Source organism: Haliotis rubra, unplaced genomic scaffold, assembly GCF_003918875.1.
Source record: "Haliotis rubra isolate DU_JTF1 unplaced genomic scaffold, ASM391887v1 Scf1742, whole genome shotgun sequence".
In the NCBI taxonomy this organism is placed as follows: domain Eukaryota; kingdom Metazoa; phylum Mollusca; class Gastropoda; order Lepetellida; family Haliotidae; genus Haliotis; species Haliotis rubra.
The window spans coordinates 104,863-118,118 of NW_025765717.1; the positions used below are offsets into that span (position 1 = coordinate 104,863).

A 13,256-nucleotide genomic window follows, 5' to 3' on the forward strand; every position below is an offset into this window, starting at 1 on the left:
ACCTTGGGCGATCAGAAGTGGTGCCAGTTTGTTGTAGACGACCTCGCAAGTCATACACAGTACGACGGCTGCATCCCATTGCTCTTGCGACGTCAATAACTGATCTTCCCGCTTGCAACATGCCAACGGCACGTTCACGTTGCACATTTGACAATAGTGGCATTTCAAGTACCGTTAGAACTGTGGTTTAAAAGTGTTTTTTCAATTCTTGAGGCCAATGCAAACACGTGCATATGAAGAAAACTTCGATGCGAAGATAACGTGATCGACTGCACGTGCAAAACCTGATTTGGCACTAACGTCATTTGCACGACGAATGGATGGGTTTGAGTGGGTTTTGCTAACGTTTTTCTAGAGTCGAAAGATAGGGATCCCATTTCGGATACATAGATGTATCATCAGAGAAAAATTATTCATTTTGTGAAGTTTATTTTTTGACTCAGTATATATGTATGCTGCTACCATGGTGGGTTGTGTGAGTGAATTCATTTGAGTCGGTGTCGATGTTGATGTTATTTGTATGGTATTGCTATTCCAGGATAACCTGATGTTCGAAATAACAGGGAGTAGTCAGGCCCAAGTATTCTACAATATCAACCCACTCACAGGAGAAATCTATGTGAAGAGGTCACTGCTGGAAGGCAATCAGCTCAATGACCAGGTAAATCCTTTACTTTGATGTTACCATTAATGTCATGTCTAAGACTGTTTCTATGTGTCATCACTACAAGTTTTTAAGGCTCTGTTTCATACAGTTATGCATATCTACTATTTCCAGATAAGTCTGCGAGTGCGAGATCAGAGGACTCCTGAAAAATATGGCACAGCTGAAGTTGATGTCACTATCAAAAGGGACAGATTTACTCCAGAGTTCCAGAATCAGCCCTACATTAGAAACAACTTCCCATATCGATCAAATATTAATGATAATGTTCAGACTGTTCTTGTCACAGACAGAGATCTTGAGGTAGGAATTAAGCAGCATTGAGAAGTAAACAAAGTATGTCTCTTAAGCAATTAATATGTAAGCGTTACAGTACTTCATGGTGATTGTCACACTTTTGTGAACAGTTTATCCTGTTTCTCTTTTAGCCACAAAGTCTTCATTGTTGTTTCCGCTTTATCAATGGTGCAATTTTTTTTATTCATTTATATTTCAGGGGACAATTGTTTACGAAGTGACAGGTGTCTATCCTGCTCCATCATTCTTCAGAGTAAACAATGAGACTGGCTTGGTTGACCTCAGCCAGCAGCTCACCACCATCAGCGGAGACTATAGGGTACGTACAAATATTGAATTCTTCACAGTCTTTTACATCATTTACTTTTCGCATTTCTTGTGGTAGAGACCAACAGTAGAAATATAATTTTCTTTTCTCCTTTTCAGTTACGGGTCATTGCATATGACAGCTTCTACCCAAACAATGCAGCCACATCAACAGTGACGATCCTTGTGGATACCAACCCCAACACTCCTATATGTAACCCACCTGTTATCAGTCAAAGCTTGGACACTGGCTCACTACTAACTCCAGTTGGATTTGTCATTGGGACTGTCAATGCAACGGATGCTGATGGGGTAAGTTATAATTACCATCTCATACATCTCCAGCCAGCTTTGTTGAACCTATATACCTATTATTTATGCCTTCCAAGTACCCCCCTCACAGATTTGAGCATATTTATATAAGTGAATTTAAATTTCAGGATCAAATCTCCTATTCCATGGTGAATGGTGACCCTGAGGATTACAGATACTTCATTGTAGACCCAACTGATGGCACCCTTCGTCTCCGTGAACCTATCGATAATACCTTCACTGGCTTTAACGTAAGTTGTTGTTGTTTATGTCTTCATAGGTCACTTCATTAGGATTTATATTGTTACCTACCTAGCATCCTGGTCTGCGATGCCCATAATAATCTGTAATAGGTCAATGTTCTGGATATGGGTCTATGATCATCATAGCTCTAGGATAACTTTGTGGACCTGGAAGTGGTGATTACTTGTGACAGGTCTTGTAATCGCTTCTATACTATAGATGAGATATATCTATAAGCAACTATGCTACATAAATGTTGACATATGAGGGTCTACAGCAATGATTTCTGTCATAACATATCACTCCCTGTGGGTTCTATGTTCTATGTATATAACAGTTCCAGATTCAAGCCTCAGACCGTGGTGTTCCGACTGCCAAAGTGTGTACAACATTTGTTAGCATCACGGTTCAGAGGGATGACGCTCCCTTCTTTGTCAATGAGCCATACAGTAACACCATTGATGAGACAGTCACGACTGGTACTCCAGTATTCCGAGTAGAAGCCCAAGACAATAATCTCAAGGTATTCACAATTTGTTGTTGTAACATGACATTTTCCTTCAGTCTGTTAATTTACATTTCACTGAAACATGATGCCTTGTGCTTTGTTATCAGCAAGTTGGATAATTAAATGATTACAGCATTTGAAAATACTGAAAGAAATGGTGCATTGTTCTTTTAGGGTCGAATTGTGTATGGTTTGGTTGGTGATCTGCGTGCTCCCTACTTCTTCACTATCAATGACACAAATGGCATCATCACTCTAAGGAACAGTATACGAACAGACACCTTCATGTCATACAAGGTAGGTAACAAGTCCAACAACTCACAGTCATCAGTTAAGCTTAAAATTATATAAGGACAGCAGTATATAGTTATACCAATTAATTTTTAAGAGTTTTGAACTCAGAAGACTCATGGGATTTTTTGTTCAACCAATAACTTAAACACATTCAAATGGATTGTTTTCAGATTGTTTTCAAATAGGAGAGGTGCAGTGCAAAGTTTTATGTTGATATTTTTAATTTATCAAGAATTATATCTTTTGAACATGAGAAAAGGTCCACATCAATTTGTCCAACCAATAACTTTACAATCATTTAATGAATGGTTTTCAGATTTGGGTAATGGGTTCTTTGTGTATATGAAAGGGGCAATGCAAGGTTTAATAAAGATATTGTATTTTTGACTAGAGAATAATCATTATCAGTTGTAGTTCAGCTGAAGTTGGGTGTCATAATCGGGGGTATTAGTAAGTCCTGCTCACTTTTTTTGCTTGTTTAATTTATGTCACTGCTGATTTCAGGCTAGAGTAACAGCATACGACTCGGGATCAACGACACGTACTGCCACAGCAACTGTAGACCTCACTGTGAATCGCAATGCTGGCCAACCAGCATTTGGTTTACCTAGTTATGATACGACCATTGAGGAGTTGACAGCAGTGGGAACAAGCATCATCAATGTCACAGCCACTGATTCAGATCAAGTTAGTCCAATAATAACTCTGCCTTTTTACATCTATATGTAGCCTCAATTACTCATCATTTACACTTAATATGTTGACTGATATTGATGTAATAAATGTTATATTTTTTTTAATCTTGTATTTCATATGATATATCTTGATATATCTGATCTCTTCAGGATGTCCTCCGCTACACTCTTGAGGGCAACCCGGTATCAGTGAATGGACTACAGTATTTTGGCATCAACTCCAATACAGGCAAGATCAGTGTCATCAGACCACTGACAGCTGATGTGGCCAGAACAAGTCAATATGTGGTCAGTAAATGTTTCTTAGGACTTGTGTACTTTGAAATCCTGGATATTAGGCTTTCATTTCACAGCAGTCAGATAAAATCATACTAAATTATAAAGCTCTTTAAATATTTACTCAGTTGAAGATCAGTTAATTCCTACTCTATGTAGCGAACAAAGTTCACCCAATCAAACATTGTCAGGCATTTTTGTGAACAAATTAAGTATGTTTATGCATTGTGATCACTAAATAAGACTATCCACATTCAGAACTAGATTTCTGGATGTCTTAATGAATTGGTTTCATTTTTAGAATGTATGTTGTGGAAGGAGGGATATCAAGATGTCTGAGGGCTGTGCTCACTTAACAGTGTTTATTAAGAGTCAAGTGAATGTCCCGTTCCAGTGTCAGCCTATGTAGAGATTGTAAAACATGAGCACTGAGTCATAGAGAGTCCATGTATGCCTACAGATTCATTTATCTTTCAGATGACTGTACGAGTAACGGACCAGAGGCAACCAGTTGAGAAGTCAAGCACTGCCCAAGTGACAGTTAATGTTCTCCGTAACCTCAACAAACCATATTTCAGAAACAACCCATACTCTCGCCAGATCTCTGAATTAACCACAGTGTCAACTTCAATCATCACAGTCACTGCTGTTGATGATGACCTCAAGGTTAGTAGTTTGAACAAGACTGAGTACTAAATAGAGGATACTAAATTATCTTCCGTGTAATACCATTTCACTCGTTTGATATTAAATCTTTCACGAGTTTAATATAAATGGTATTTCATGGAATTGAGTTTAGTATTCTGTTTATTACTCTCCAACATAAATTGCAATTGATAGAAACTGTATACAGCTTTCTGCGAGTCAAGCAAGGTCTCATACCATTGTGACAGAGGTATTAGCATTGTGACGTCATAACTGTAAATCGTTATGACATCATACGTCTACCAGTATCACACTAGTGTAATATTGCCGTAAAAATATTACACTGCAGTATCTTTCACGGGTGAGTAATAATGTAATGTATTTTAAAGGTGTATCGTATGTAAGGAGTGAGTTAAGATTTTAAGTCACATCGGCAGTATTTCAGCCATACCGTGACTATCATATGTAATGCATTCCTGGATCATATTATATGTTATGTATTTGAGGGGGCATGTGTTTTGTGAGTGAGTGAGTGGGTGAGTTTAGTTTTATGCCGCTTTTAGCAATATTCAAGCAATATCACGGCGGGGGACACCAGAAATGGGCTGCACACATTGTACCCACATGTTTGTTGTATTTCAGGGGGCATATTATATGTAAACTATTTAAGGGTCCATATTATTTGTAATGTCTTCCAAAGGGCTTATTGTATGTAATGTATTTCAAGCTGTCTATGTAATGTATGGAGTGTATTGTATGCAAATTATTTGAGGGTGCATCTTATATGTCATGTATTTCACTTGGTGTATTGTGATATGTTGTCTATTTCAGGGGGTATATTACACATAATGTATTTTATGGGGAGTTTATTTTGAAAGTTTATTGATGTACAGTCATTGGTAATGTTGCCTGAACACTATATAATTGTATACACTGAATGTAATGTATTTCAGGGGGATCTAATTCTGGACATAGTTGGAGAAGGATCAGCACCATCCTACTTTAGTCTCACACCAGCCACACGAGTTGCTACAACCCGAAATGCTCAGGTTGATCTCCGGAACAGTGTACGATCTGACAGAGGGCAGTTTCAGTATGTGGTAGGTATAGACCTGATCCTCTTCATTAATGTGCAGGAAAATACTTCTGCCTTGTACTCCCTTGAGGTAAGGGACTATTTGGGACCAAAACAGATGGGAAAGTAGATAATAATCAGTAGTTTTTACATTTAGTTTACATTTATTGATGATTTTAATATGGCTTGCATCACTGACATTAACCTTGATATTTCATCTTGACATGTATGTAATGTCATGGGCCATGGATAAGTGTGATACATCACCCTGCATGTTGGATAGAATAATATCAGTATGTCATCTGCATTATGTTTTATTTACCTTCCAGCTTGTTGTGAGAGCCTATGACTCCTTCTATCCTCAAGATTTTGTTGAAGAGCGTGTAGTTATTGATGTCACACGCAACGAATTTGCACCAGAGTATATCAACACACCGTATCGAGTAACAATTGATGAGGACACACCAGTAGGCAGAGCGGTTATAGATGTGAATGCTACAGACCGTAATGGGGTATGTATGCTACAATTCATTCAAACAGACGTTATTGTTGGTATGCTATTTCAGCTCCAATATCAGGTGATGCGAAGTAATTAATGTTATAAACCAATGCTTTTAAATTTGACAGTGCGGACAATATGTAATGCGAATTATATGTCACTAAACTATTTTTTAACGTTGTCATTGGATTATACGTTTTCGGACAGCAGAGTTTACTGTCGCTGTGATGAGGTAGTATGGGTAACATTGTAAAAACTCAGATAATGGCTTGCGTTTACGATAAAGTTGTCTTTAATATGTTTGTGACATTTTTTGCAGTTGCACATTCAGTAGTTGAGAAAACAGATGAAAAGTGATGAAACATGTTGCTAGATGTTGTTCAGATATGTCAGCAGTATGTACTGTTTGTTTCAGGATCGCATTTACTATGCAGCATATGGAGAAGCAGACACCATGCAATTGTTCCAACTAGACCCAAACAGTGGAGTAGTAACACTGATCAGACCCCTGGTGCCTGGAACCCAGATGCAGTACACGGTAATTCAACATTCATTCCCTGTATTAGTACCCCATTTGATTGCCAGTTGTAATGTCCAAGATCCATATGAGGATTTGTTCATACTATAATGGAGTATTGTCATTTATTACCTACGAAGGCGAAAGTATCGCGGTTCATATTTTTCATACGATGCCCTAGGGCAAATATCACTTTGTCATGGTGACGTGATGTCATGAACAATGCTATGACGTCACGTTTCTTCTGTGACGTTGCGTTCTACTTGCGGCGACGGCGGGTAGCCAGCCTATGTTTGAAAGTAGATTTGGGTTTATTTTTCTCAATTTGACGACTTCGGTAATAAACAGAATATTATGTTGGAGCCCATATCATACTATGTTTACGACACTCGTGCCTAAATATCGGTATATCCCTCTTTCTCGCTTGGGAAATACCAACATTTAGGCACTCGTGTCGTAAACATAGTATGACATGGGCACTCATATAATATCCTCTATGTATTTCTAGTTTCATTATAATTATCATGATTTTGATAAGGCAAGTGTAATACTCGAGTTTGATCTTTGTGTTTAATTTTGCTGTCTGCCCACATCTTCAGATGAGAGTGAATGCCACTGATGGAGGTCTTCCTGAACGATGGACGCCAGTGGAAGTCATCATTACAATCAGACGAGATCAGTTTGCACCCATATTTATTGGAAACTATCAAACAAATGTCTTTGAGACCCAGGCAGTACCATCAGATGTACCAATTGTTGTACAGGCCACAGACCAGGATGGAGTTGTTGTACGTATCAAAAGAGCTTATGCTGTTACCTAAGCAGTGCATTAAAGCTGTAATAGTGTTCTAACCATAAATGGATTGCTTTTGTTATGGTTGAATATTCATGTCATTTGAATTGTATTGTAGGTTATGAAATATGGTTATATGCCTACATAGACTACATTTCAGTGTTTGGTTGTTTGTGCCTAGGGCCAGATTGTGTACAAGGCTACAGGCATTTACCCAGCACTGAGTTTCTTCGAAGTGGATGGAACATCAGGACAGATTAGACTCATCAGAGATCTCAAAATGGACTTTAGCAAGCCCAACCCATACTTGGTAAGTCATGACATCAAAATTGTTCACAATCCTAATCACAAGTGGAAGTTTAACCTGGCATGTAATAACAGCTTTAAACATCTTAGGGAATTGGAGCTTTGAAATAAGAAACGATATTTATCTAAGTAAGGTTAAAGTGTGGGGTTACTAAATTTCATTGTTTCTGATTCTGAATTAACTGAATTGCATATTCTAGCTGGAAGTGACAGCTGAAGACAGTGCAAGGCCAAGAAAGATGGGAACAGCTACTGTCACCATCAATATAATCCGCAATCCTAACACACCACAGTGGGGTTTGCGTAGCTACTCCGCCAACATCCCAGAAGACTACCCTGTCCCTGGACCTGTTGTAAATGTTACTGCAACTGACTTGGATGCTGGGGTATGTCCACTTTATCTTGAAGTCATACTGGTATTACCTGTTCAAGGTAACCATATATTACTGTAGATAAGCCTAATTTTGAGGACCACAAAAAGGCAGTCTGTAGAAGGGGTTGGCTTTATTTACAGGTTACATTTTCGTCAAACATTTGTTCAGGGGGTACACCTCTCTGTATGAATAGAAGTCACTGACAAATACTATAGAATCTTAATCTGTCTTTATTGGACATGAAGGTATTTTTCCACATTGCTGACTTTTCTATTGCCTGTCTGTTATTCGTCTCTGTATTTTCTAGGACAAGATAAGATACAGTTTGAACTCAGAGGTGATCCAGAGAGATGTGAGTATCGGTCCTATCGGCTACTTCTACATTGACACAGACATCGGACTCATCTCACTGAGAAGGAGTGTCCTTGGCAGTGGAATTAGACAGTTCACGGTCAGTACCTTCTCTGTATTCTTGTCTAGAGTACTATCAGGTTATCATTTTCTAATACATTCCATATTTTGTGTGCACCTACTGAACTTTTTTAATTTGTGTTCTGTTACAATTTTATTTGCCTTTCATGTTGAATCTTGTTGCATTGTTGGTCTTAAAAGTTAACTGGCAAAACATTTTGCCTTTTAATTGTGGACTTGATAATGGAATTATTACTGTGCAACAACTGACCTTTTTTACAGCTTGGTATCACTGCCTGTGATAATGGATATCCAGTTCGCTGCATCAATACCACAGCAGTAATTACAATCAACCGTGATGGTCAGTCACCCGTTTGGCAGAATTCCCCCTACAATGTTCAGATCCAGGAGACTCATGCTGCCGGCACATTCGTTCTATCAGTCCGAGCTGTTGACCCAGATTTGAAGGTATTTTGAGGACTACAAATTCATCAGAAACTCTAATTCAAGAAAAGGTCTAATTGGCTGATATTTCTGGTTATGTAATAAGATTGGTGCTTTAGTAATAATTATTTATTTAGTAGTATATTTATTATGTAATTTTGAAAATGAGTATTAAGTTGGCCAGTGAACCTAAGACCTTTGTAGTAGTCATGTGAGACAGGAACGTAAGACAATTGATATTTAGTCTGTTATCATCCTCTAAAGGGATATCTTGACTGTTTCAGCCCGGCAGCCAGGTGGTATATGAGTTTCTTAACCGGCCTGCCTTCTTTGCCCTTGATGAGTTATCTGGGAACATCACTCTGGAAAACAGTGTTCTCTTTGATTCCAACACACAGTATAATGTAAGTTTTCACAGTTTGACCTGATACCAAACTGTATTTTGCCTTTTAATTTCTTTTTTATGTTTGTACAATAAAAATTGTGTTGTACAATGCCAATGATGTTTTGTTATATGTGTATGTGTATTTCTTCACCAGTTCCAAGTTCGAGCATATGACAGGTTGGACAAACCTCGAAGTGTGACAGCTGATGTGACGGTGTTTGTCATCAGGAATGCCAACGCTCCAAGCTTCCTACGTCAACCGTATCAGACAACTATCTCTGAGTACTATACTGTAGGTTCTGAGGTCCTCAACACTACAGCAGTGGATCTGGATGGGGTAGGAAGACCATTTCTTGTCAGCTAGTCACTGTTGTGAAGCTATTTGCATCCTGGTTAAGCAAAAATACTTTCTCTCATCACTGGAACATATATATTTTCAATCATCATGGAAATACTGTCACATTTAATGTTTTATGATTAAAATGTAGCATGTTTCTTTGGTAAAATTGGACATGATATAAATGCTAAAAGAAAATATCTGATAGATGCGTGCATGATTCCGTTCACTTTTACAGATTTTATTAACAATAAACACTTAATGTTTCTTCTGTTCAGGATGTACCACTGTACTCCTTTGTGAACCCGACAAATGAGTTTGCCAGCAAATTTTACATTGACCCTCGTGATGGAATCATCTATCTGAGGAGTTCCATGGAGAGGACCCCAATTACACTCTACAATGTAAGATATAACATGGCTCCAGGCATTTCTAGTACTCTGTCTCAAGTACATTAAATCAAAATATTTGAAATGTATTATTGGAATCCTTTTTGTCTTAAATTAGAAAAGCAGATATCTTATAGGATGAAGAAACAACTTAATAATCACATCATTTCATTCAGGTTACCATCTCAGCAACGGATCAAAGACTTGTGTCTCCCCGAAGTAGTAGTACATATGCCGAAATACGAGTGGATCTAGATGACACCCCACAGTTCACCCAGAATCCATATAATCGACCGATTCAGGAAAGCTTTACTGTTGGCAACTCAGTCATTACTGTCCAGGCAGTTGATCCTGATCTACAGGTGGGTACTTCTTGAAGAAGAATGATAGATATTTTACAGTTATGGATGGAAATTGATTTACTGAAACTGATATATCTTTCATATTTCAGGGTGATATTCGTTATGGCATTGATGGTCTCTACCCAGCTGAGTCCTTCTTCGGCATAAATCCCACATCTGGAATGATATCACTCCGACAGGACATCAAGAATGAGCCTCTTCAGCTGTCCAGCTACACAGTAAGTACATGAGGATATCTTTCCAATGGACACACTTGAGTATTAAAAGCTGAATAACACACAAAGTCTTCGCAGGGATTTGTTTGAGCTTAGACACATAAAATACTGATAATAATGAGTACGTTTTCTGTTACAAACGAGTGGTGTTTCTATCCAGTCTTAGAACTTTCATAAATTGTATGTCTTTGCGTTAATGTATTTTGTCATGTAAACCAATGTTTCAGTTGCGAGTATTTGCTTACGATACTGCACGCCCTACCCGCCGAGGATCCTCCAGCGTTCTTCTTAGCCTGGTGCGAGATCCCAATGCACCACACTTCATTCCAACTGATCAGTATGAAACAGCTGTGGATGTGAACACGCCAATTGGGGATAGGATTGAAAACACCACTGCAATTGATCTTGATGGAGTAAGTATAGTTTACAATGAACAAGTAATAAAATGTTGTTCTGAGGATGTTATAAAGTGGATGTTGATGATCATTTGTCAGTGTATATCCTTGATGTTAGGATGCAAGTCTATGTCTCAGTATGCAGTAGTGTTTTGAAAAGATATGCATTGTAATGATTAGTTAGTACTATAGTATACTGTTGTATGTTATCATCAGTTTTTGCAGTGTTTGTCTTTAGGCTAATAAGATATTTGTTATAAATTTGCATTGTACTGTACTTAGGATATGAAGACTCGATATGCCATGCTCTCGTTAGTATATATAGAGCTATAGTTATATGAAGCTTTATTGTGTTCATGATTTGTAAAGCCACAGGGCCTTAATGTTCAGGATACATGTCCCAAGGTATATATTATCTATAAAAATGAAGAATATATAGAACAGCACAATTTATTGCGGAGTTACCTTCAGGATCTGTGAAGTGTTTGGGCAAAATTATATTAATTTCAGAATATGTAGATGGGCTGTTATGTGATATCTTGCTATTTTCAGGGTTTGTAGAAGTGGTGTTACATAATACCAGTTTCTTGACATGACGTAGTGTACTTATACTATGACCTGTTCTTGCCTTCAGGACACAGTGACATATCGTGTGGTAACTGCCTTCACCAACACTCTGAAGTACTTCTATCTTGACCCTGACACTGGGGATATCCATGTCCGTGCTCCACTCACATCAGCACCTGGGAATTTCTATAGTGTAAGTAACAACAAATGTTATTCGATATTGTGATATATCAAGAAGTATTTCTTTAACCATTTGCCATGTCATTCTAAAGATGCTGAATTTTGTTTATGAATCATGGTTTTATTAACTTCAGGATTATCTAAGTGTTCCTATAATTTTCCTTTTGTCAAAGATCAATAATATTTCTTTTCAGTAACATTGAACAAAACTACTGAAAGCTACTCAGTAGCAATGATTAATGCACAAAGTCAGTTTATTATTATGTAGTGCTCACAATAAGTGGCTATACATGCCTTATTGTGGATGGTGATGTAGCATTAGGTATGAGCACCTAGTTTTATGGTCGGTATGTTCAGAATTAATCCCAGTCCTTAAATACCAGAGGCGGTGGGGTAGCCTAGTGGTTAAAGCGTTGGCTCGTCACGCCGAAGACCCGGTTTCAAATCCCCACACGGGAACAATGTGTGAAGCCCATTTCTGGTGTCCCCAGCCGTGATGTTGCTGGAATATTGCTAAAAGTGGCGTAAAACTCAGTCAGCCTTAAATACCAAGGCTGCCTCTGCTACAAGGAAAAACCGATCAGACCATGCAGGATTCTCTTATGTACATATCCCCCTGTGATAGATAATAACTTTGTACTACACAGGACCGTAATGGTAGCGCGTTTGTAAGTATTACTATCAATTTTAATGTGTACATTATGAATACATTGTTTTATTTGAACTTACATATTGAATTGCTTTGAGATTTTGTCAGTGCTTTATTGAACCTTTTAACAAGCCGCCAGTTTAGTCCAGTGGGCCTGAAAGGTTCATTGTAATGTCATATTCTCCCTTGTTATCATAGTCATAGTTATTAAACCATTTGCATTTTTTGCTGATCCAGTACCGCCTGATGGAGTGAACTGAAGTTTGGTTTAGTTTCTAACCATAAGAGGGTTAAGCTTATTCTAGGATGCAACATGTTGTCATCTTTGATTTTCTGAAATTGTTTTATCAGAAACTACTTCCCAGGTTGAAGGTTTCGGGTGATTGAATGATTATGAATGATTAGTATATTGCTGTTTAAATATCCTGAGTAATCTAACATTTGTAATTGTAGTGTTTATTATAATAGCATTATTTTTTGTTGTATAATAGCAGTCTGGCTTTATCACATGTTTGACCTGTGCAAACATAACCCAAATGCATTCCCTCCCTTAATGTATGGTTGTTCTCTTAAAAAATGTAGTTTTGTTATGAAAACCTATTGCTTTAAATGAGCTGCACCATTCTTTTCAATTAATTTCGAACAAAAACAGCATAGTTTCATGAAAAAGGTTTCTTAGATAGTTCACACTAATTCTACATTTTATTTATCAGAACAGTTCCTCCTGTGCATATCAGCTTATTTAGGCTTACATTTCTACCAAAGTTTATTTTGTTCTTGGTAGAAAATATATCCCTAGGTCTAGTGAACCCTGCCTCTATTTTGACTGAATAGTTGGAAAGTTTGGTTTTGCTATTTCTCAACCTGTAATTTCCAAGAGTATTTTTGATTTACCAATTGCATGACTCTGTACGAAATTATATTTTTCGACCTAAATTCTGCAAATAGTGGAGTTTTTTTACAAACATGTGAAGACAAACATTTGGATGAATATATACAAACAGAAGACACTGATCTGTTTGTACTTAGTTTGATTTAAACATATGTCTTAAACAATCAAGTTTAACATAACAATAACTTGATGTGACCTGGTTGTATTATTGGTACCAGTTGTAATA

At 37.6% G+C, this 13,256-nt stretch overlaps 1 protein-coding gene and 1 long non-coding RNA gene across 2 annotated transcripts in view; both read left to right on the forward strand.

Annotated features, from left to right (window-relative positions):
* The window catches only part of LOC124272929 (protocadherin Fat 1-like), a gene marked incomplete at its 3' end in the record, with an annotated part of 45,877 nt that extends 35,605 nt beyond the window's left edge, over positions 1 to 10,272 (forward strand). Inside the window, exons 49-71 of the mRNA XM_046708173.1 lie at positions 539 to 661; positions 779 to 967; positions 1,161 to 1,280; positions 1,388 to 1,579; positions 1,708 to 1,830; positions 2,160 to 2,345; positions 2,505 to 2,627; positions 3,129 to 3,311; positions 3,470 to 3,607; positions 4,073 to 4,261; positions 5,194 to 5,340; positions 5,645 to 5,827; positions 6,230 to 6,352; positions 6,931 to 7,119; positions 7,306 to 7,434; positions 7,631 to 7,816; positions 8,112 to 8,255; positions 8,498 to 8,683; positions 8,944 to 9,063; positions 9,199 to 9,381; positions 9,660 to 9,785; positions 9,947 to 10,132; positions 10,222 to 10,272. Coding sequence (XP_046564129.1) covers positions 539 to 661; positions 779 to 967; positions 1,161 to 1,280; positions 1,388 to 1,579; positions 1,708 to 1,830; positions 2,160 to 2,345; positions 2,505 to 2,627; positions 3,129 to 3,311; positions 3,470 to 3,607; positions 4,073 to 4,261; positions 5,194 to 5,340; positions 5,645 to 5,827; positions 6,230 to 6,352; positions 6,931 to 7,119; positions 7,306 to 7,434; positions 7,631 to 7,816; positions 8,112 to 8,255; positions 8,498 to 8,683; positions 8,944 to 9,063; positions 9,199 to 9,381; positions 9,660 to 9,785; positions 9,947 to 10,132; positions 10,222 to 10,272 — 3,519 coding nt within the window. The remainder of the gene's footprint in view (positions 1 to 538; positions 662 to 778; positions 968 to 1,160; positions 1,281 to 1,387; positions 1,580 to 1,707; positions 1,831 to 2,159; positions 2,346 to 2,504; positions 2,628 to 3,128; positions 3,312 to 3,469; positions 3,608 to 4,072; positions 4,262 to 5,193; positions 5,341 to 5,644; positions 5,828 to 6,229; positions 6,353 to 6,930; positions 7,120 to 7,305; positions 7,435 to 7,630; positions 7,817 to 8,111; positions 8,256 to 8,497; positions 8,684 to 8,943; positions 9,064 to 9,198; positions 9,382 to 9,659; positions 9,786 to 9,946; positions 10,133 to 10,221) is intronic.
* A 20-nt stretch (positions 10,273 to 10,292) lies between these two features.
* Positions 10,293 to 11,496, forward strand: LOC124272932. Its single transcript, XR_006897499.1, has 3 exons — positions 10,293 to 10,350; positions 10,575 to 10,760; positions 11,377 to 11,496. It is a non-coding gene; the product is annotated as an uncharacterized LOC124272932 (long non-coding RNA).
* The last annotated feature ends 1,760 nt before the right edge of the window (positions 11,497 to 13,256 follow it).